Source organism: Ictalurus furcatus, chromosome 5 (genome assembly GCF_023375685.1).
Source record: "Ictalurus furcatus strain D&B chromosome 5, Billie_1.0, whole genome shotgun sequence".
Classification (NCBI taxonomy): Eukaryota; Metazoa; Chordata; class Actinopteri; order Siluriformes; family Ictaluridae; genus Ictalurus; species Ictalurus furcatus.
In genome coordinates, this window is record NC_071259.1 from 20,567,239 (window position 1) to 20,587,974 (window position 20,736).

The window sequence follows — 20,736 nt, forward strand, 5'->3', positions numbered from 1 at the left end:
TTGGCACAACAGGATGACATTAATAAAAACGTAGCCTTAAGCAAAATTAAGTTGCGAGACTATCACACTTAACAGGACATTAGTGAATTTTTAGCATGACCCCATAATAGGTAGTTGAAAGTTGACATCAGTCATCTGGCATAGAGCCTAGCAGTTCATTTTGAACAGTTTTAGACATACATGTGCTTATACAGTCCATGTGTTTCTTGTGTGCACACCAAACACAGTAGAGCTAATATTAGGCTGGTTTCTGCAAAATGTCCAGCCCAACTAATCGCGACAGCCACACGAAAGACTTGGGGAAAAAACTAGCCCAAACAATTCAGTATTGGCAAAGGGTGACATGTTTCTTCTTTTTTCACAATCTTTGTGTGGAAAACATGGCCACCGTGGCACGCACGTGTTTCTCATGAAAATACATTATCCACTTATCCTATAAATAAATAAATAAATATATATATATATATATATATATATATATATATATATATATATATATATATATATATATATATACAGAAATGGTTATGTACATCATAAACATACAGTCTGCATTTCATTAGATTACTTATGTTTATTTGCTATAAAACAGGATCTGAGTGGCTACAGAGCATTTGTAAACTTGCCCAGTCTCCTCCCCCTAGCATGGGGCAGCATACTTTTTACCCCAGTAGGCCTCTATTAGCACTTGTTGACCATTAGGTGTAATAATAACTCTATGGAGCTAAATGGGGCACTGAGCACTCTGTCCTATGATTACACATCTGGAACGATGAGCAAATCAGTGCAACATCGGCTTATAACTGACAAATAGCACCATTTTGAAAATCATCGGTCACTCAAAAGATAATTAGCATTTCAGCTGAATTTAAAACAGAAGGCGCTGTGAATGAGGACTTTATGAAGATGAATATTTTAATGTTCTGTTGTCGGATGTGAACCTGTATCTGTATGATCTTACGCACTGAGCTGCTGCATGATTGGCTGATTGGATAATTGCATGAATGAGCAGGGGTCCATGGGTTCCTATTAAAGTGTTCGGTGAATGTATATCCATATAATGATGTTTTGTAGCCCGTTGTATTCCTCATGAAAAAGACTTTTTTCACGACTTCCCAAGTACTGTATGTTCAGTTTAAACAGTTCATTAACTGCATGAAAACAGGAATCGTGAATGAGAGATGTATTTGGCAAGAAAATATAAAAAACAAAAACTGTGAAAATCTATGTCTGTGTCTTGAAAGGATTCCCGTTAAATCCCATGCCTTTCCAGGCTTTTCAGATCTGCACATGAAGTCTCTCTCTCTCTGTAGTGTGTGTGTGTGTTTTGGGGGTTTAGGCTGTGAAGCAGTATGTCACAGCGGGCGAGGCGCTAATAAAGCGCGCGCGCGGCAGCTCCAGAGTCAAAGCAACAGCTGTCACTCTGACAGGACGCTCTTTTCTTTCTCACTCACCAGATTTTCTGTTCACACACCGTTATTTCAATGCAACGATGTTACTGAAACGTTTACATTTTACAGTTATGTCACAGTGCAGCTTGTCTGCTCCGAGACTATTTTTAATACTCCTGTTATTAGATGCGCTGGAAGCGAGGGAGCTGCCCAGCTGCAAAGAGGTAAGAGCTCTACATGACAACTAAAAGTTCAACAGTGAAGTTTTTAATGTCTTTGGAACTATTTCTCTGAGTTATTCTCAGTTGCAAACTTAGCTACAGGCATATAGGACCATATGTTTGGTGATGGATTGCTGTCACGCCTGGAATCTAGTTCAGAAACCGAAGTATCGCGATACATCCTTTAAACCGTAACATCTCGGTGTATGTCTCCTTCTTCTGGTCGTTTCCTCTTTAAATATAAGACTGATATTATAATAATGATGCGAATAAGCGCCTAGGTATGATATTAATTGTTTAATTTTATATGTTACAGTTGTTATAGCCTACAGAAACAAAAGGTTTTGACTTCTTGATCAAGTTCTCCCCTGTTCACTTTCCCAATCCGTATATTTTATAAACAAAAAAGGTAAAGGGAAAATTTGAACTATTATTACTGTTTCCTTGATGGGCTGAGACTGCTCTTTCACTCTGTCTCTATCTCTCTCACTCTGTCCATCTGTAATGTTACCCTATTGTCAATACACTTATGCCCTGCTGAAAACAAACAAACAATAGAAACCATCACAGAAATTCTAATGGTTTCCACTACAAACACCATTACAAACCATCAGCTAACCATTAAAAGCATTACCATTATTGGTCCTTAATGGTATCCACTAGAGATAACATGCCATCAATAGAAGGCAACAAATTACCAGTAGAAACCCAAATGAACCATTAGAGTTTCCTTTAAAACCAATACAATTCCCATTATAACCATTAAAACCATTACAAATTCGAGGCGGATTTCTATTGTTTTTTTTGGTTTTTTTTTTTTTTTTTGGGGGGGGGGGGTATTTCAGCAGGGCTATGATCTAAGATATGTATTATTTGGTGCTAGGGATCATGTCCTGACACAACTTGTGTATATGTATGTTCAGAAAAATCCAAGTTGGAATATCAGCACACTTTAGGTATTTACAAGTGCTGTCAACATAGACTGACAGTTATTTGTAAACTTAAACATCTGTCTGTTCAGCCTAATCATTGAGCCAGTTCTTATGTATGGTGCCATTTGTTTCTTTCATATGCTAACAGTTACCAATGAGAACAAACTCATAATTATAACTAATTTAGCAAGAAAAATTATTGGTATTCCTACCCCTAATTTATCAGACTGTGGCATTATATATATATGGATATATGAAGGTACATAACATTTAAATGATCCAGACCATCCACTTTATCAGTATTTCATCCCCCTTTCTTCTGGCAGCAGGTATAGACTACCCATATGCAGAAAGGCCAGCTATGGTAGGAGTTTTGATCCTATGGCCATACGAGCATTAAACACATAGGTAATCAACCACTGTGAAGCCATCTTATGCTCTGGCACTCGTTGTATGATCCTGTTTTTTTTTTTTCTTCTCCCCTCAATGTCTGTGATTGTTTTGATGGTTAATATGTATGGTGTTGTTGTGTTTATGTTTTCTATGCACCCATGGTGGAAAACATTAACTCTTGGAGGACAAATAAACTATCTATCTATCTATCTATCTATCTATCTATCTATCTATCTAATATTCCAACTTTTGAAGGTCTTTTTGTTGTAAGTATGTACAATGTAGCCCATGTAAGTACAAACTCATGTCTAATTTACATGCTTATGGGAAAAGGGTTAAATATAGACCCTTAGAGGTACTTAATTGTCCCTTCAGGTAAACCTTTAAAGGTAGAACCCTACAACTGAGTATCAGCAATGTGATCCAAGTAGAAGTTCTTTGACGTAAGAACACATCACTACTCTAAGAACCTGTAACAGTATCTTTCGTTAAGAATGCAAAGCTAAAAATCCTAAGAATGACAAAGGTATAGCAGATTGGCTGCATGTAGAATTTTTCTGTAGTGTCATGAAAACTTGAAAACATATGAACTTAAAATTATCCCACACAGTGTCACATTTGTGCTGTGCATCCTATTAAAGTATTGTTTTGGTGCTAAGGATCTTATCCTGACACAACTTGTGTATATGTATGTTCAAAAAGTCCTCTGGTCTTATGAAACAGCTGCAACTGTACTGGATATTCAACATGCCATTTTCTTGTTTCCTAATTACTTGCATAATTGATAGGTGGTTGTTCTAGCAGAAGTCATGAATATGCACAGAAAAGCACAAAAAGAGTTGATGTTGACTCACACCTGTTTCTAGAATAACACTGATGTGAGTTTAGCTCGCTGTTCCCTACTTTTAAAATACTGTATAAACTGTATATAATGTCTGTTTAGAAAATATGATATATAAATTATGTGGCAACATGGGAATTGGACCATACCAGTTATTTTTCTTCAGCTGTCATGTTCACATGCTGCAGTTACTTCAACTATTGTTTACTTAGACAGTAAAACTGTTGTTTACTTAGTGAGTTGATCATATGCAAAGAGAGGGCAAATATCATAAAGGATAAGTTTTAAAGGGTTGTGGGATAAATGTCAATGTAATGTGAACGAACAAAAATTGATACAGCAATTTTTATGTTTGGATCAATGATGCATCCATGTCCATGCATCTATGAGCAAATGCTGAAACTGACCTAATTTTACATTTAGGACGAATTTATAAGCAGCCATAACTGAGTTAAACTGAGTTAAGTGAGTAGTGTGTATGAGTAGTGTGAAAACTGGCAGCCTGAGGATCTTATCAGAAGATGATAAGAATACAGGTTTCATTTCAACCTGTGTGAAATTGACATCTGGTGAAACAGTTACATTGTGATTTGACACTATTTCCTGTAAGCCCTGTTAAACCAACGCATTGTATCTTTATACTTTTTAACTGGCCCTATATTACGAGAATAGCACAGTGCAGTACACAGCATTTGTTATGTTATTCACCCTGTACTCTCATGAAGGTTAAAAGGCCTTGCATTTGGCCCAGGAGAGAAGACAATGTAGGCAGATACACCATAGAAACATGGGTCACTCTGTCCTGTTGCCTTGGATTTATCATAATAATTTGAATGCCTGGATTAGTGCTAGCGAGTAGATTGCCATTAAGCCTGACTGATACAATTAAATACTTACTTATTTTCTCCTCTATGCTCTTTATTTTTTCCTCTTTTATATGTGTGTTTAGAGTTTTTGTCTTCTGTGTCATTATGCACAGAACTAATGTAGCTTCACTAATAGGAAACAGTTTCCAGGGAGAACCGTTCAACCCCCCCCCAACCGGGCCCTTCTACTTTGTTAACTATTAATCTAGTTCTGCTTCACATAGGGTGTTTGAGTGTTCTTTGTTTAGTTCTTATGGTCTAATCTTACTCCAGGTGCCATTCTGTCAGGTTTGGATAGGTGCTAGTTGATTCGTTCCTACTGTTACTCAAAGCCTTGTGTAAATGTTCTGAGGAGTGGGCAACATACAACATCTAAAGAACCATTCTAATAAAATTTAAGAAGATTTTTAAGTAAGTAGTTAATAGTGTTTGCTAATGTTTGTATTTAAATGGAATAGAATAGCATGTTTGGTTAGGAATGTGCTTTATCAGTGTCTCCCTCAGCATCATGGTAAGTAAATAATTCCTGTTAAGGTGCTTGTGAGGACTGGGAATTAAACATCCTAGTTGAAGGTAGTTGTCAAAGGGTGCGGCGGATGCCTGTGTAAATATTGATCTGATCCTGTATTTAAAAAGGGGGTTGAATAATTAAACATGCAGGGATGTAACAGAGTTCCACAGACAGTGGTTCACCAGTTATCAACTGTACATCATCAAATATAGATTTTCACATCTAAGTTACTATCTTTTCTTCTCAACCAGATGCATTTTTTTCTCAACATCTTCTAATGAAACGAGTGTGTGTGTGTGTGTGTGTGTGTGTGTGTGTGTGTTTGTGTTGTTATCTCAGTCAGATTACCACTTTGAGTACACAGACTGTGACGTTCTGGGGTCCAGATGGAGAGTGGCGATACCCAACAAGCCTGACACATGCACAGGCCTCCCTGACCCAGTTAAAGGAACACACTGCAGTGAGTAACAAGACTTTGCAGTGCTTTGTTCCAGCATTCATTAGCCAGATGATAATGTTTACAGTAAAATCTAGAACCCTTAAGGCTTAAAGGTTCTAGGTAGAACCCTACAACTGAATGTTTCCGTATTAGAAAGGGTTCCAAGTACAACCCCAATTCCAAAAATGTTGGGATGCTGTATAAAATGTAAATAAATGTAAATATGAACAGAATGCAATCATTTGCAATTTTCATAAACCCATATGTTATTCACAATAGAACATAGAAAACATATCAAATGTTCAAACTGAGGAAATGTACCATTTTAAGAAAAAAAGAAGGTCATTTTGAATTTGATGGCTGCGACATGTCTGAAAAAAATTGGTACGGTCGCAACAAAAGGCTGGAAAAGTAAGTGTTACTAAAAAGAAACAGCTGGAGGAACATTTTGGAACTAATTAGGTTAATTGACAACAGGTCAGTAATATCGTTGGGTATAAAAAGAGTATCTTAGAGAGGCAGAGGCAGAGTGGCACCCCCATACCATCAGAGATACAGGCTTTTGAACTGAGCGCTGATAAAAAGCCGGATAGTCCCTCTCTTCTTTAGTTTAGAGGATGCGGCATCCATGGTTTCCAAAAAGAATTTAAAATTTCGATTTGTGTGATTACAGAACAGTTTTCCACTTTGCATCAGTCCATTTTAAATGAGCTTTGGCCCAGAGAAGACGGCAGCGTTTCTGGATCAAGTTCACATATGGTTTCTTCTTTGCATGATAGAGATTTAACCAGCATTTGACGATGCCACAGAGAACTGTGTTCACAGACAATGAGTTCTGGAGGTGTTTTTGAGCCCATGTAGCATTTCTTATTACAGAATCATGCCTGTTTTTAATGCAGTGCCGCCTGAAGGCCCGAAGATCACGGGCATGCAATATTGATTTTCCCCTTGTCCCTTGCGCACAGAGATTTCTCCAGATTCTCAGAATCTTTTGATGATATTATGCGCTATAGATGATGAGATCATAGTCTTCAAAATTGTACATTGAGGAACATTATTCTGAAATTGTTCCACAAATTGTAGAGACAGTTTTTAGCAGATTTGTGAACCTCTGCCCATGTTTACTTCTAAAAGACTCTACTGCTCTAAGATGGCCTTTTTATAGCCAATCTTTTTTGGAATTGGGGTTGTAAATCCCTTTTAGGAAGCTATAAAGCCTGAATAATATTTGAAAGTCTTTTTGTTGTAAGAGTGCCCTATGATGCTCATGAAAGTACAAAAGCATGTCTTATTTGCAGGTTAAATATAGACACTTAGAGGTACTTTAGTTGTCCCTCCAACCCTACAACTGAGTGTTTCCATATCAGGAAGAGTCCCAAGTAGAACTAAGGACCCATTACTATTCTAAAAACCCTTAATGGTTTCTTTCTTTCACTATGTGAAGCTAAAAATCCTAAGAATGACAAATGGTTTAAGACATTTTAGACTGTTTAGCTGTCCATTTTAGGTGTTAATAATTTGATTCATGCCAGCATATAGGCTGCATGTAGAATTTGTTTTGTAGAGTGTCATGAAAACCTGGAAACATTTGAACTTTAAACTACACTAACTATTATTACCCATTGACAGCATTTTCCTGTAAGGAAGGTGAATACCTGGACATGAAGACACAGGAGTGTCAGAAGTGTGCAGCAGGGACCTACTCCCTGGGTACAGGAGTGGCCTTCGATGAGTGGGACAATCTACCTGCTGGTTTTATCAGCCATGGCATCAATATGGACATAGGAACCAGCTACTCTAACTGTTCCAAGTGAGTAGCTGGAATGGGGATTTTGTTAAATTGTGGCTCTTATTGGTTAATAATTATTTTGCTCTGTTTTTTGCATAACATTTTAGTTGTTATGGCTGTCTGTTCTATAATATGGTGTTTCCTGTTGGACTGTATGTGGGTGCATGTGTGATTATGATCATTATTATAATATATATTTTTTGGTAATATGTCAACAAACATGGATTACACTACTATATAAATTACCAGAGAATGTAAAAAGAAGGTATATTGCAAAAAAAAAAAAGCTACTGTCAGTTTCAGATCCAAAGCTCATACAATCAGTCAGTTCCCAGCATTACTTCCACACATGAAAGCAAATAAGTAAAGAATAAAACACAGTGGTGTGTGCTGTTATAGGAAAATAATCCACAGTATTGTGGATATAACAGTATGTCCTGAAGTGTATAATTCCTCTTGTACTACAGCAATTTTCCAACAATTGTAATTTTTCATTTATTAATGGATGATACATTGTGCTTTTTAACCATTTACAGTTACATTTAATGTTGTGGAATGTCAGTGACAAGTTAGTTGCTTTTATCCCTTATATTAACAGCTGTTCCCTCACCAGCCTTTCTTTTTTTCTAAAAAAAAAACGACAAAAAAAAAACACAACAAACTCAGCTTGTCACGTTACCAAGGAACTCTCTACACTACCAAGGACTCTGCAGTGGCCAATAGCTTACTGACCTTTAGAAAGCACGGACACCCGAGACATTAACGTTAAATAAACATTTCCTTACAGAATGCTTTGATTACATGTCTTTCTGTGTTAAATAACAACACGCTGTCTTAATTTGTTATGAAGTTTGATATGAAGTGTCTACCATCCAAGTCCTCATGAGTTTGTAATTATTGTGGAAATAATAACTTATTAGAATGAGTGCATTAATATAAACCTATCATTTGAATTACAGACAGAGCTGCGATGTTATTTATAAATGAATCCACAATCATGCTGTGGTATAAATGCAAATAAATAGTATTTAATTACATGAAATTATTGTAATGTTAAATCCAAAAGACTTTCAGTAATACTTAATACTTTCAATAATGTGTGTGTGTGTGTTTGTCTTGATGGGGTCCAGTTCAACTTGGACTCCTAAGGGGGACTACATATCCTCTAACACAGACGAATGCAGCTCCACATTGTCGTATGCTGTGGATTTGAAACAGCCTGGCTCTGTCACTTTCCAGTACTTCTATCCTGATAACAGCATCTTCTTTGAATTCTATGTGAGTATTATAATGTCAAACGTGTGCAGCTGTCATCAGCTGCATTGCATTCTGGTCCTTTAAGGCCAACTTTTGTTATCTTAAGTTTGGTGGTGAATTTCTCATTAATATGACATTGAACATTGCTGAAACATTTGGAGTGTTTTTAAGACCTAACAGTGTAACATGACCCTTATACCTTATGTTTGCGATTGCTAAAAATCTTTCTGCTTTTAAATAATAAGCAGGAATAATGAAAGCACCAATATTCAAATTAGCATCAAAATATGATTCAGGCTGGAGTTTGTCTTTCAATAGACTGAAGAATTGTTTCTAAAAATGAAATGTATGAAAAACATTCATGTGGTAACTACACTATATGGCCAAAAGTATGTGGACACCCGACCATCACATCCATATGTGGTTCTTCCTCAAACTGTTGCCACAAAGATGGAAGCACACAATTGTTCAGAACATCTTTGTATGCTGTATCATTAAGATTTCCCTTCACTGGGACCCAAACCTGTTCCAACATGACAATGCCACTGTGCACAAAGCAAGGTTTACTAAGGTTGGTGTGGATGAACTTGAGTGGCCTGACCTCAACCCCACTGAACACCTTTGAGATGAACTGGAACACCAATTGCATGTCCAACATCAGTGCCTGACCTCACTATTGCTCTTGTGGCTGAATGGGCACATATCCCCAAAGACATTATCGAAAATCTAGTGGAAATCATTCCCAGAAAAGTGGAGGCTGTAATAGCAGAAAGAGGGGACCGATTCCATATTAATGCCTATGGTTTTGGAAAGGGATATTCAATAATCACATAGGGATATGATGGTCAGGTGTCCACATACTTTTGGTCATATAGTGTATAATGCTCTGTTTATCCATGTCCTATGTGTGTGGGTTGTCAGGTTCAGAATGACCAGTGTCAGTCTACTGATTCTCAGAGTCGCTGGATGAAGGTTTCTGAGAATGACTGGGAGTATCACTATGTAAGTGTGTTTGTAGGCACATTTGTGTGTTTGTTTTGATGTGTTTTGTGAATGCTCTAGTAGCAGTGAATGTTTTAGGAGCCTTTCACTTTGAGGCTGATCCTGATTTTGTCCTGTGTTTCCTAACCAGGTGCAACTGAATAGTGGGAACAATGTTCTATACTGGAGAACCACTGGGTTCTCTCTGTCTTACAGCGGTGCTGTTAAACCGGTTCTGCTGAAGAACATCGCTATCTCAGGTTTGTGTTCAATCCATCATTATCATCATTATCATCATCATCATCACACTTACCCAAAAATTTGTAAAATCTGACACTGATTAATAACGAGCTACACTGTAGATAATGTTTAATCAAAGTTCTTTTTTTTGCTTATCAAAAAAAAGTACTTGAGTATAACCTTAAACCTACCCACTTAAAAGGTTTAATGCATCATCATGATCATCGATTAATTAATTTATCACAATAAAATTTTGCCTTCTTCAGTTTTAGAAAAAGAGAGAATAACATCTTTCCAACACTTGGTCCACTCTCCTCAGGGGTTGCGTACACATCTGAATGTTTTCACTGTAAGCCTGGTACCTACAGTGCTGAACCTGGAGCTGCCCACTGCACCCCCTGTCAAGCCAACACCTACTCCAATAAGGGAGCTACTGAATGCCAGCAGTGTGAAGAAGAGAAATATTCAGGTATGTGTTTGTTCATATGTTTAACTTAGTCATATACAAGTAATATTCCAATGATTAGACATGTTTAGCCCAGAATGCAAATGCTTTTGTTACTTTTTTTGTGTGATCATATTGTGGAGAAACAGATGAAAATTCCTTTGAGTTACTATAGCTCTTATGACAATTATAAAGATTGAACATGTGCAAGTACTCACCCCTGTGTAATGGGTATGAAAATGAGTTGCATACTGTAGGAAAGCAGCTGTAGGATTTGCCTACTTAGCTGCTGATGTGTGTGTTCTATCACTAGATCTAAATGTGTGCTCTTTCCTATGTGTTTAGGGATCGGGTCAGGAACATGTCAGCAAAGGCCACCCTGCACAACCAGCGACTATTTTTACACTCACACTCCTTGTGATTCCAGAGGACAGGTATTGTTGAAAGCCATAATAATATGAGAAACTCTTCCTATAACAAATAAAATATTCAAGTATTTCCTACTAGTATCTACATGGCTAATATAGAAACCACATTCCATCAAGTGCCAAAGTTTCCATCACCATGTTTTTATTAAATAATAAAAAAAAGAAAAGTAAATGCATCCTGTAATCCAAACCATGAGGCACAATCAAGTGATAAATAGATTGCAATGTAGGAAAAGCAAAAAGTTTAAGTTTTGCCATGACACCATTGACTGATTGTCAAGGCCTGATTTGACAAAGGCAGTGTATGACATTCTTAACAGACATGTCAAAAAGGATGGACAAAGATACGCAAATAAATAAATAAATAAATAATTGGAGGCTTTTATAGTTTCGGTTACATTGTTTATAAATAACAATCCAAAAGGGGAATACAAACATTTGGATTGACATTTTGATATAAAAATTCGGGGAGCATGGTGGCTTAGTGGTTAGCACATTTGCCTTGCACCTCCGGGGTTCGAATGCTCCCATGATTCAAGGGTTTCCTCCAAGTACTCTGGTTTCCTCCCCCATTCCAAAGGCATGCATTGCTGACTGGCATTATCAAGTTGTCCATAGTGTATGAATAGGTCTGATGGATTGGCACCCTGTCCAGGGAGTACCCCGCCTTATGCTCCAGGTTCCCTGCGACCCTGAAGAATAAGGGGTACAGAAGATGGATGGATGGATTATATAGAGGAGATACTCTGTAGCATGTAGTCTTATTGTATTTTCTTTTTTCATGTACATTTTCCTCCTTGTCTTTTCATAGACACAACTAATGTATAAATGGATTGAACCAAAGATCTGCAATGAGAATGCAGAAGGAGCAGTGAATCTTCCAGCGTCAGGAGAAATGCAAACCTGTCCCCCATGTAATCCTGGATTCTTCACTAGCAATTCTTCATCTTGCCAACCCTGTCCACAAGGCTTCTACTCCAACGGAACAGGTGTAATACACAAACAGTACACCACATGCCTCTATTATAAGTTACAATTTCAAGTTGAAGTTAAACTGATAGAATAGAAAGAAAGAACTCACCAGAAAGCACCCAGACTTAGATGTTCTGTTGTGTTTACAGCATGTTCAGAGTGTCCTGCTGGAACAGAGCCAGTGATGGGTTTCGAGTATAAATGGTGGAACAGGATGCCCAGCAACATGAATAGCTCAGTCTACAGACGAGAGTATAGCGGCACTCAGAGAAGCACAGGTAAACAAAGCGTTACCAAACACACGTTGTTTGCAAATTCATTGACCCTCACTATCTGTGAAGTAGACACTATACAGATTTATTAACAAAGCCTTGTAGTGGTAGTCAGGCAGAGATTAAACACTGAAGGGACAAAAGAATCATTCATTCAGAATAAGGCAGACAGATGGGTTTATGAATAGATGTAGAACAAATTTAGTTGTGAAGAAGTTAAATCAGCTCACTGATCCTAGACTACTAGTTACTAATTCAGAATAATATAACTCGAAAGATTAAAAATGATGTGCTCAATCCAAATTTGGGGATGCAGAGACTGGTCTTTTATATTTCACCAGTTGTTCAGATTTGTAATTAAAACTATGCTTTGTTGCAACAGGATGGGAGGTAGCTGGAGAGTACGTCTACACCACACCTGGAGATTTGGACTCAGACTACATGATGCTAACACTTTCTGTACCTGGTTATAGGTAAGAAATGGCGGATATAAACAACCCCTAATATTCTACACGAACGAAACAAACATGTATGATCTATGGATATTACGTAAGTAGTATTAACTCCCTATGTTTGATGTTTTCTTCTTTGAAGGTGAAACTTTCTTATCTTCATGTTTTTCATATCTCTATCTTGCTCAGCTTGCCCTACTCTTTGGATAAAGATAATGAGAGGGGAGAACTTTCTAGAATCACATTTGTCTTTGAGACCAAGTGCACATCTGACTGCGCACTTCATTTCATGACAGTAAGCATTTAAGTTTTTATACAAGTCATACAAGGTGATTATAAGCATAATGATTTTCATGATTTTCTTATCTACTTATATTTGTATAACCAATAACTTTTATTTGTATGACCAATATAAATAAGAAATTCAGTAACTATTCCAGATTTGCAATCACTTTTGTGGTTGAGCAATGCAAATAGAAATGTGCTGGTCTCATGCACTTTAAATGCTGTGTGTGTGTGTGTGTGGTCACAGGGCTTGAATGAGAGGAACAATCGTGTGGTGGAGACCTGGAGAGGCACTATCGGGAAGCAGTCCTATTCTTACCTTATTAAGAGCAATCTTACTGTGAGCTTTACCTGGGGCTTTCAGCGCACTGATACCTACAGTATGGTGAGAACAGGAGAAGAGCTTCCAGATGATTCTTATTAAAATATGTGTATTTACATATATATCTCATTATATATGATATTGAAGAGAGGGCTCAATATGCAAAAATATACCACTATCTATCAGTTCTTTATAAAAGATGATGTGCAGGCTGAAGTTTATAATTTTCCTATAATAGCAAGTCCTGATGTGTTTTATTCCTCTTATAGCACAGCAATTTACCAAAGATGATAATTTTTTATTTTTTAATTTAAATTTTTTACAGTTTTATAGTGGGGCACTGTGACTTAGTGATTAGCACTTTTGCACATTCCTGCCTCCGCCCTGTGTATGCAAAGTTTGCATGTTCTCCCCATGCTTTGAAGGTTTCCTGTGGGCACTCCGGTTTCCTCCCCCAGTCCAAAATCATGTGTTATTCGCTGATTGGCATTTCCAAATTGTCTGTTGTGTGTGCACTTGTGCTCTGCAATGGGTTGGTACCCCATCCAGGGTGTCCCCTCTCTTGTGCCCCGAGTTCCCTAGGATAGGCTACAGGCTCCCTTTGTGACCCTTGTGTAGGATAAGCAGTATGGAATATGAATGGATGAACAATTTTATAGTTACGTCTAATGTCGTGTTGGGGAATGTCCATGAGACAAGATACCTCCTGTTATCACTTATGTTGTAGTAGCTATAAACAATCATTCCTTGACTAAACTCTTTTTTTCTCTCTCTTGACATTAATAAGAACACAGCTTCCTGTGTTACAGAGAAACCTCAAAGCCCTCCACACTGAAGACTTTTCCATAGCTGAAAACTTCTTGACTGTTACAGAGCACTGCCCACCCATTCCATAAATGTTAAATGAACTTATTTGTGTTATTGTTAAAAAAACAAACAAACAAACAAACAAAAAAAAAACAGGGACCAGGGTGGCTTAATGGTTAGCATGTTTGCATCGCACCTCTGGGGTTGAGGGTTTGAATCCCATCTCTACCCTGTGTGCGCAGTGTTTGCATGTTGCATGGGGTTTCCTCTGGGTACTCCGGTTTCCTCCTGTAGTCCAAAGACATGTGCTGTAGGCTGACTGGCATCTCTAAATTGTCCGTAGTGTGTGAATGGGTGTGTGTGTGTGTGTGTGTGTGTGATTGTGCCCTGCGATGGGTTGACACCCTGCCTTGTTCCCCGAGTGCCCTGGGATAGGCTTCCCAGATAAGCGGTACAGAAAATGGATGGATGGATAAAAAACAATTAATTATTAGATAAGTAGATTGTGTGATATACAAGTCATTGTGAACGAGTTGTTACTACAGAATGATAACATTTTGGAACAAGTGCGTTAATATAAACCTGTGGATTCACCTTGCACCAATCAGATTCGAGAATTCAATAGCACTGTGGTATAAGGTGTCATATAATGCTGAAGTTCATGGTTTGGTAATGTTAACTAATATTGCCAGCTAAGGGAACCTTAATGTCAAGTATTACCTTTTAATAATAAACATTTGTCTCCTTTGTTTGCAGGAGAGGCAGTACAGCTCAGACTTCGCTAAGATCTACTCTATTCAAATTAGTAATGTGATTGGAGGAGTGGCCTCTCAGTGTCGACAGTGTGCACTAGACTCCTCTCAGGCAGACTCAGCCTGCGTCTCCTGTCCTCCTGGACACTACATGCTACATGGCACTGGAATATGCAGGAGCTGTCCACCAAACACCTTCATAAGGCCTGAGCAGCCTGTGGGAGAGGAAGCCTGCATCCCATGTGGACCTAATACTAAGAGCAACCAAGTAAGCACTGCTAAATGTTTTTCTATCACTTCATTTATTGCATCACAGGAGGTGTTGGTACTAATTTGTACTATATGTGGTCAAAACAACAGACATGTAAAATGCATAACACATTAATGATATTTCTATTGTAGTACATTTATCATACACAGTATTCATGAAAGTACTGAGACTTTGACATTATCTCTTCCTATTGTCTCATCCTATTTTCAGGCCCGCTCAGCCTGCGTGAGTGACTGCACTCTGGCTATGCAGCATAAAAGAGAAACTCTGCAGTATGATTTCTCTCACCTGGCCAGTGTTACTCATTTTCACAGCAGTCCTCGCTTCACCAACAGAGGCCTTCGTTATGTGCATCAGTTTAGTGTGGGGCTTTGTGGTACAGAGGTAAATTCAGTAGTTTAGATGAGCTGTAACGAGCTGTAACAAGTTGATTATGATCCTGATCATATCATTTTAAAATAGTCTATCTTTTGTATTAACCTATAGTATCAAATTGTTTCATGTGTTTCTAATGCTCAAGGTCTTACTAAAACTGGCCTAGGATCTTTTTTTTTTTTACACTTTTACCCTCATTAAAAATGCCAGGATGTGTATACAATATGGTAATAGGGTAAGTTTTCAGTATCATAGTCTTGACTTCATTCATATTCTCTGCTCTTTATTTAACACTAACCAAATCTGTTAATCTATACAATAACAATAAAAAAACTACTTTGTTCATCACTAGTATTAGCTATATTTCTTATTGTGTTATTTCTGTGGGTAAATGTTTCTGGGTACCACTTCCATTTTCTAATCATTTGCATATGTGACGTGATTGGATCACAAACACTGAGCCTATTTTGTTTTAGTACAAACTGAGCTTGTACATAGCAGGCCTTGGTTCTTTTTTTGTGGAAGTGCTAAGATTGTTTAAAATAGACTAATGTGACCTTTGCAAATGTGACAAAAACACCAATGTATATAATCAGAATCAGCCATCTGAGAGGAATTGTTTAACCATCAGCTGTGTACTCTTAGGACCGTGTTCTGGCTTCCTGTGTTGATAATGTAACGGAGAGCAGGAAGGAGGTCAATGGTTATGTCTGCCAGTCAATCATAGTGCCTACCGATGTCAGAGGTCAAAGTGTGGTGTCCTCACAACCCTTTATTATTGGAAGCACATTGATTGGTGAGTTTTAAGTGAAATTACAGCCAAACTGAACAGCTTTACAAAGTGACCTGCTGTTTTAATTTTCTGGGGGTTTTTTGTGTGTGTGTTTTTAACCATAGGTGTAACCACTGACTCCACACTTGATCACATCTCATCTTCTGGGAGTACCTTCCCTTCACAATCTGAATTGCCTGATGTCATATTTTACTACCGGTAAGATCAGAGACAAACTGTACATAAGAACCAGGTAAATTTAAATAACTGTGCTGAAGAATTGTCGTTAATCTTGTGTCTTTCGTTCTTTTTGTGTCTTTAGGGCAAGTGAAACAACACAGGCATGTAAAAATGGCAGATCATCCTCTATCAGACTCAGATGTGATCCCACAGTGACGGCAATGGATCAGATTTCCTTACCAAGGTGCACTGCAGAGTTAGAAAATGAAGGCAGTGAGAGAGAGAGACCAACTGCCATAAGCATAGGAGCTAAAAAAAAAAAAAAAAGGAATCCCATTGTGTGCAATCTCCTGTAATCCACAAATGTGGTGTAATCGCTGCTGATTCAGTTAAATTGTTTTGTGCATAGCAACATCTTCAGGTCAAAGCAAGGAACTGTGAGTGTTAAGGCTACTTCTTATTCTCATAAGATCCCTCTCTTTACAGTAAATGTACAGAGGGAACATGTGATGGCTGCTCCTTCCACTTCCTGTGGCGTTCTCAGTATGCCTGTCCTCTATGTTCTGAGAGGAACTATAAAGAGATAGTGAGTGCCTGTATAAATGGAATTCAGGTAGGTTTAATTTCATAAAATCCTAAATAACAAAAGACATAGCAATAATATTTGACCTCTAATGCTCTCTGTGTGAGGTCCAGGAACTTCCAGGGATCTGTGAAATATCATGATTTTAGTATTGTAAGGCTCTCTCTGGGTGAGGAATCATTTTGAGATACAAGTTTTGACATATCAGCTAGCAAAATTCAAAAGTAGTGTAATTTACATTTACAGCTCAACAAGGCCTATACTTTAAAGTTACTTCAAATTTACATTATTGAAATTCTGAGACAATTACAAAGTTAGTTTTTGAACACTAGGCGAATACAGATCGAACCTTATTATTCTGTAAGCTCAAATCCTGTTTGGTCAATCTGACCATTTCTTATTATGCAGTCTCTGTATCTCATTAAATAACTAATAAATGGTAATAAACTCAGCAGAGAAAGACATTTTGAGCCTATTAAGATGAAAATACAAAATCAATTTTTAAAATCTGAAGATGTCCCTAAACATTTTCACCTTGAATTTTCATTATATTTCATAATATTAAAATACATTATAAAATACAATAAATTAATCATAAGGAAGTCCTTGGACCTTATTGTTACACTAAAAGCCATCCATGAGTAAAAAACTGTTTGAAAGCCATGCTCTGTGTGTGTGTGTGTGTGTGTGTGTGTGTGTGTGTGTGTGTGTGTGTGTGTGTGTGTGTGTGTGCGTGTGTTCAGAGGACTACCTATGTGTGGCAGCAGCCTTTGCAATGTACAGGTGGAGTGCCTCTGCCAGATCCACAGGTTAGTGCTTGTGTCACTTTGGACTTCTGGCTCAAATTTGGTGTTTCTTTTGGATCTGTGGCAGCGATACTGCTCATCACCATCAGCTGCTACTTCTGGAAACGGACACGCAAGTGAGTGCTCGCATCAGATCATGCTTTGATGTTGAAGTTTCTTCCCATGTTGCATCTGTTTTCCACTCACTGTAGGTCTGTCTATAGCTCTGGAATGATTACAGAAAAGCTACACTGTTTGTTTTAATGTGCTTCAGGCATGTTTGGAAGAGTTTGCTTAGTGCTCAATTCTGTGTAAGCAACTATATGGCCAAGGGTTTGTGCACACTTGACCATCACAACCCATATATGGGTGTTCCCTAAACCGTTGAAACAACGTTCTAAGCACACAATTGTCTAGAATGTCTTTGTAGTCTGTAGCATTAATATTTCCCTTCACTGGAACTAAAGACACAGTTTGTCAAGGTTGATGTAGAAGAACTCGAGTGGCCTGCACAGAGCCCTGACCTCAACCCCACTGAACACCTTCGGGAACGCCGACTGCCTGACTTCACTAATGCTCTTGTGACTGAATAGGCAAAAATCCCACAGCCACTCTCCAAAATCTAGTAGAAAGCCTTCCCAGAAGACTGGAGGCTCTTATAACAGCGGCGGGAAGGGGGCGGACACAGGCATAGTCGTTAACTCCTTGTTAATGCCTATGGTTTTGGAATTGACACATTTGTTTGTGATAGTCAGATGTCCACATACTTTTGGCCATATAGTATATCTTTAATAGGCATGAGTCTGTTTTGCTAAAATTTGGATTTTAGAAGAAACATGCACTTCTGAAGTGTTCAAGCTTATAAAAAATGTTTGCTTTAATCCCAACAGTTCCTAAAAAGCAATAAAACAATAATAAAAAAGGCAAGAGTGTTCAAAACACTTTTGTTTGTGCATGCAACCAGTTTTAGAACATCAAAATACTATATGATTTTACTGAATGTTAAATCTAAGTAGAATTTCACTTACTGCATGGTGCATATAGTGCTAATGTAAATGTGGTGTGTGAACGTGTGTAAATATACTGTACATATACACTCCACAGGCTGGAGTATAAGTACTCAAAGCTGATGAGTGCAGAGTCAAAAGAGTGTGAGCTTCCTGCTGCCGACAGTTGTGCCATTATGGAGGGAGAGGATGCAGAAGATGATCTCATCTATCTCACCAAAAAATCATTTTTCACCAAAATTAAATCTTTCACCAGAGAGGTAAAGTGATCTTCTACAGCCATTGTGGTACAGACTGAATAATAATGATTTGACGTTTGAGAGAAATTTACACTGAGTGAGCAAGTTATGATTGAGGTTATAGACTCAGAACCAAGGATTATCCTCATTTTAATTTTAAAATGTAAAAGTAGTATACTGTAGATTATAGTGTTAGAGTAATTTAGATGGCCTTGTTCCTTTGCAGAGAACATCAGATGGCTTTGACTCTGTCCCTTTGAAGTCATCCTCAGGCATGGAGATGGAAATGACCTAGACCTTTAAGCCGGTAATAGACAATGGGAGCTGCTCTATGAAATCCTCACACTCTGAACATCATTGCTTCTTATGATGGCCTCTTCATAAATATAAGAAAGAACCACCAGGAGTGATTGGAGAGATCCATATTTCATAGGGATATTTTTGAGTTTTCATTTTAAAGTTTTTTTTTTTATTGAGCACAGCAATTTGTTTGACCTTCTTTCATTTATGATTTGTGTGTCAATATAAATAAAGACAAGAAGCATGAGAGTTCTGTAAATTCTTGATCACAGACAGTCTTTGAGGAAAACCTATTTGTCCAGTACATCATGTCAGGTTAGTTAGTGTTAGTTAATGTTAAGGTTAGCAGATATGAGGACTTTCGTGAGAAATGTTTACTTCTGCATTTGTTCTCTTTCTAGCACTGTATGCAGAGCAGGATTGCCTTCTATAACATCACTGTAACCCTAATAACTACTGTTTCTAATGTAAAGCCATTTCACTTGATTGTCTTGATTGTTGTCTGTACAGAATGTGAGTTATATAAAAACATATTTGCTCCAATTATGCCTTTTTGGTTATTATAAAAAGTGTGGGTGCACACATATAGGAGCTTTTTGACTGGTATGCAATTATGATCTGTTGTCCTGCACATTTGTGCATCCCTCTTTCATCTATCAATGGATAGGGACCAGCCTAGGACCTCTGCTTATTTGGGTGGTGACCCATGTGACATTTGTGCAAATCATCCTCTAGTTCTTAATCACTGCCCAGACAATGGTATTGCTAATGGCTAGATATTTTTTTGTTTGTTGGTTGACTATTTTCAATCCAACAGTGACACTGAAGGGCTTATAAAAATCCCAGGAATTCTTCTCTACCTGATGGACAGTGTAGAAGTGGGCTGACAAATTAGCAGCACAGTTATTATACTATAGTCAGACATGTAAGTGCATGGCAGCTGCAGGTAAGTGTGGCAGGCATGGCAGGTAAGTATTGCATGGTAAAAAAAAAAAAAGAAAGAAAAGAAAAAAGAAGTGTAACTATAAGGTAGATGTAGCTAGTAAAGTGGACATGGAATGTATGCATACATGTGTGATAAATACTCTAGTCCACCCTGATGAAAATTTTAGCTTGGTCTGATCAAGCTAAAGCACACAGATAGTGTAGACCATCTATGCCAGCTGGAAAGTTGTTTTCCAGCTTCCTGATTACTTGATCAGTTGATTTTTTTTATTGATTAATAAATGTTTGAAATTTTGCAATCGGCTTAATGTTGTGTTCCATCCACCATTTTCCATACTACTTATCCTACCTACCCTAAGCCTCCAGCCTATCGCAGAGAACACCCTGAACCAACCCACCACAGGACACTGTTGTGTTATTTTCTTTAAATGAAGTGTCTACATTGTACTTGAAATTGGGCAGTAGCAGTAACACAGAAATGACTTCCTTTCTACCAGCACTTACCAGCTGGAAAAGATGGCCTATAAACTTGGTGAGACTTTTCAGCAAGGCTGGGGTGACAAATAATAGGCCCGAAAGGGAAACAGAGAGTTTAAGACACCGAATTTTGCCCATGGATGTAATTAACTGAGGTGCAGAAACATTATCAAATGAAGAAAAAAATGCTGTGTTACGGTACTCGA

At 37.9% G+C, this 20,736-nt stretch overlaps 1 protein-coding gene across 1 annotated transcript; it reads left to right on the forward strand.

The window, feature by feature from the left end:
• Nucleotides 1-1,335: 1,335 nt before the first annotated feature.
• On the forward strand, nt 1,336-19,645 carry elapor1 (endosome-lysosome associated apoptosis and autophagy regulator 1). Its single transcript, XM_053625129.1, has 22 exons — nt 1,336-1,615; nt 5,495-5,615; nt 7,224-7,404; nt 8,514-8,661; nt 9,562-9,642; nt 9,773-9,881; nt 10,181-10,330; nt 10,652-10,740; nt 11,546-11,723; nt 11,856-11,984; nt 12,361-12,451; nt 12,620-12,725; nt 12,963-13,100; nt 14,601-14,864; nt 15,078-15,251; nt 15,888-16,038; nt 16,140-16,233; nt 16,337-16,438; nt 16,681-16,807; nt 17,521-17,699; nt 18,667-18,829; nt 19,035-19,645. The coding sequence occupies exons 1-22, from the start codon at nt 1,493-1,495 to the stop codon at nt 19,101-19,103; spliced, it is 2,967 nt and encodes a 988-aa protein (XP_053481104.1). The 5' UTR covers nt 1,336-1,492; the 3' UTR covers nt 19,104-19,645.
• The last annotated feature ends 1,091 nt before the right edge of the window (nt 19,646-20,736 follow it).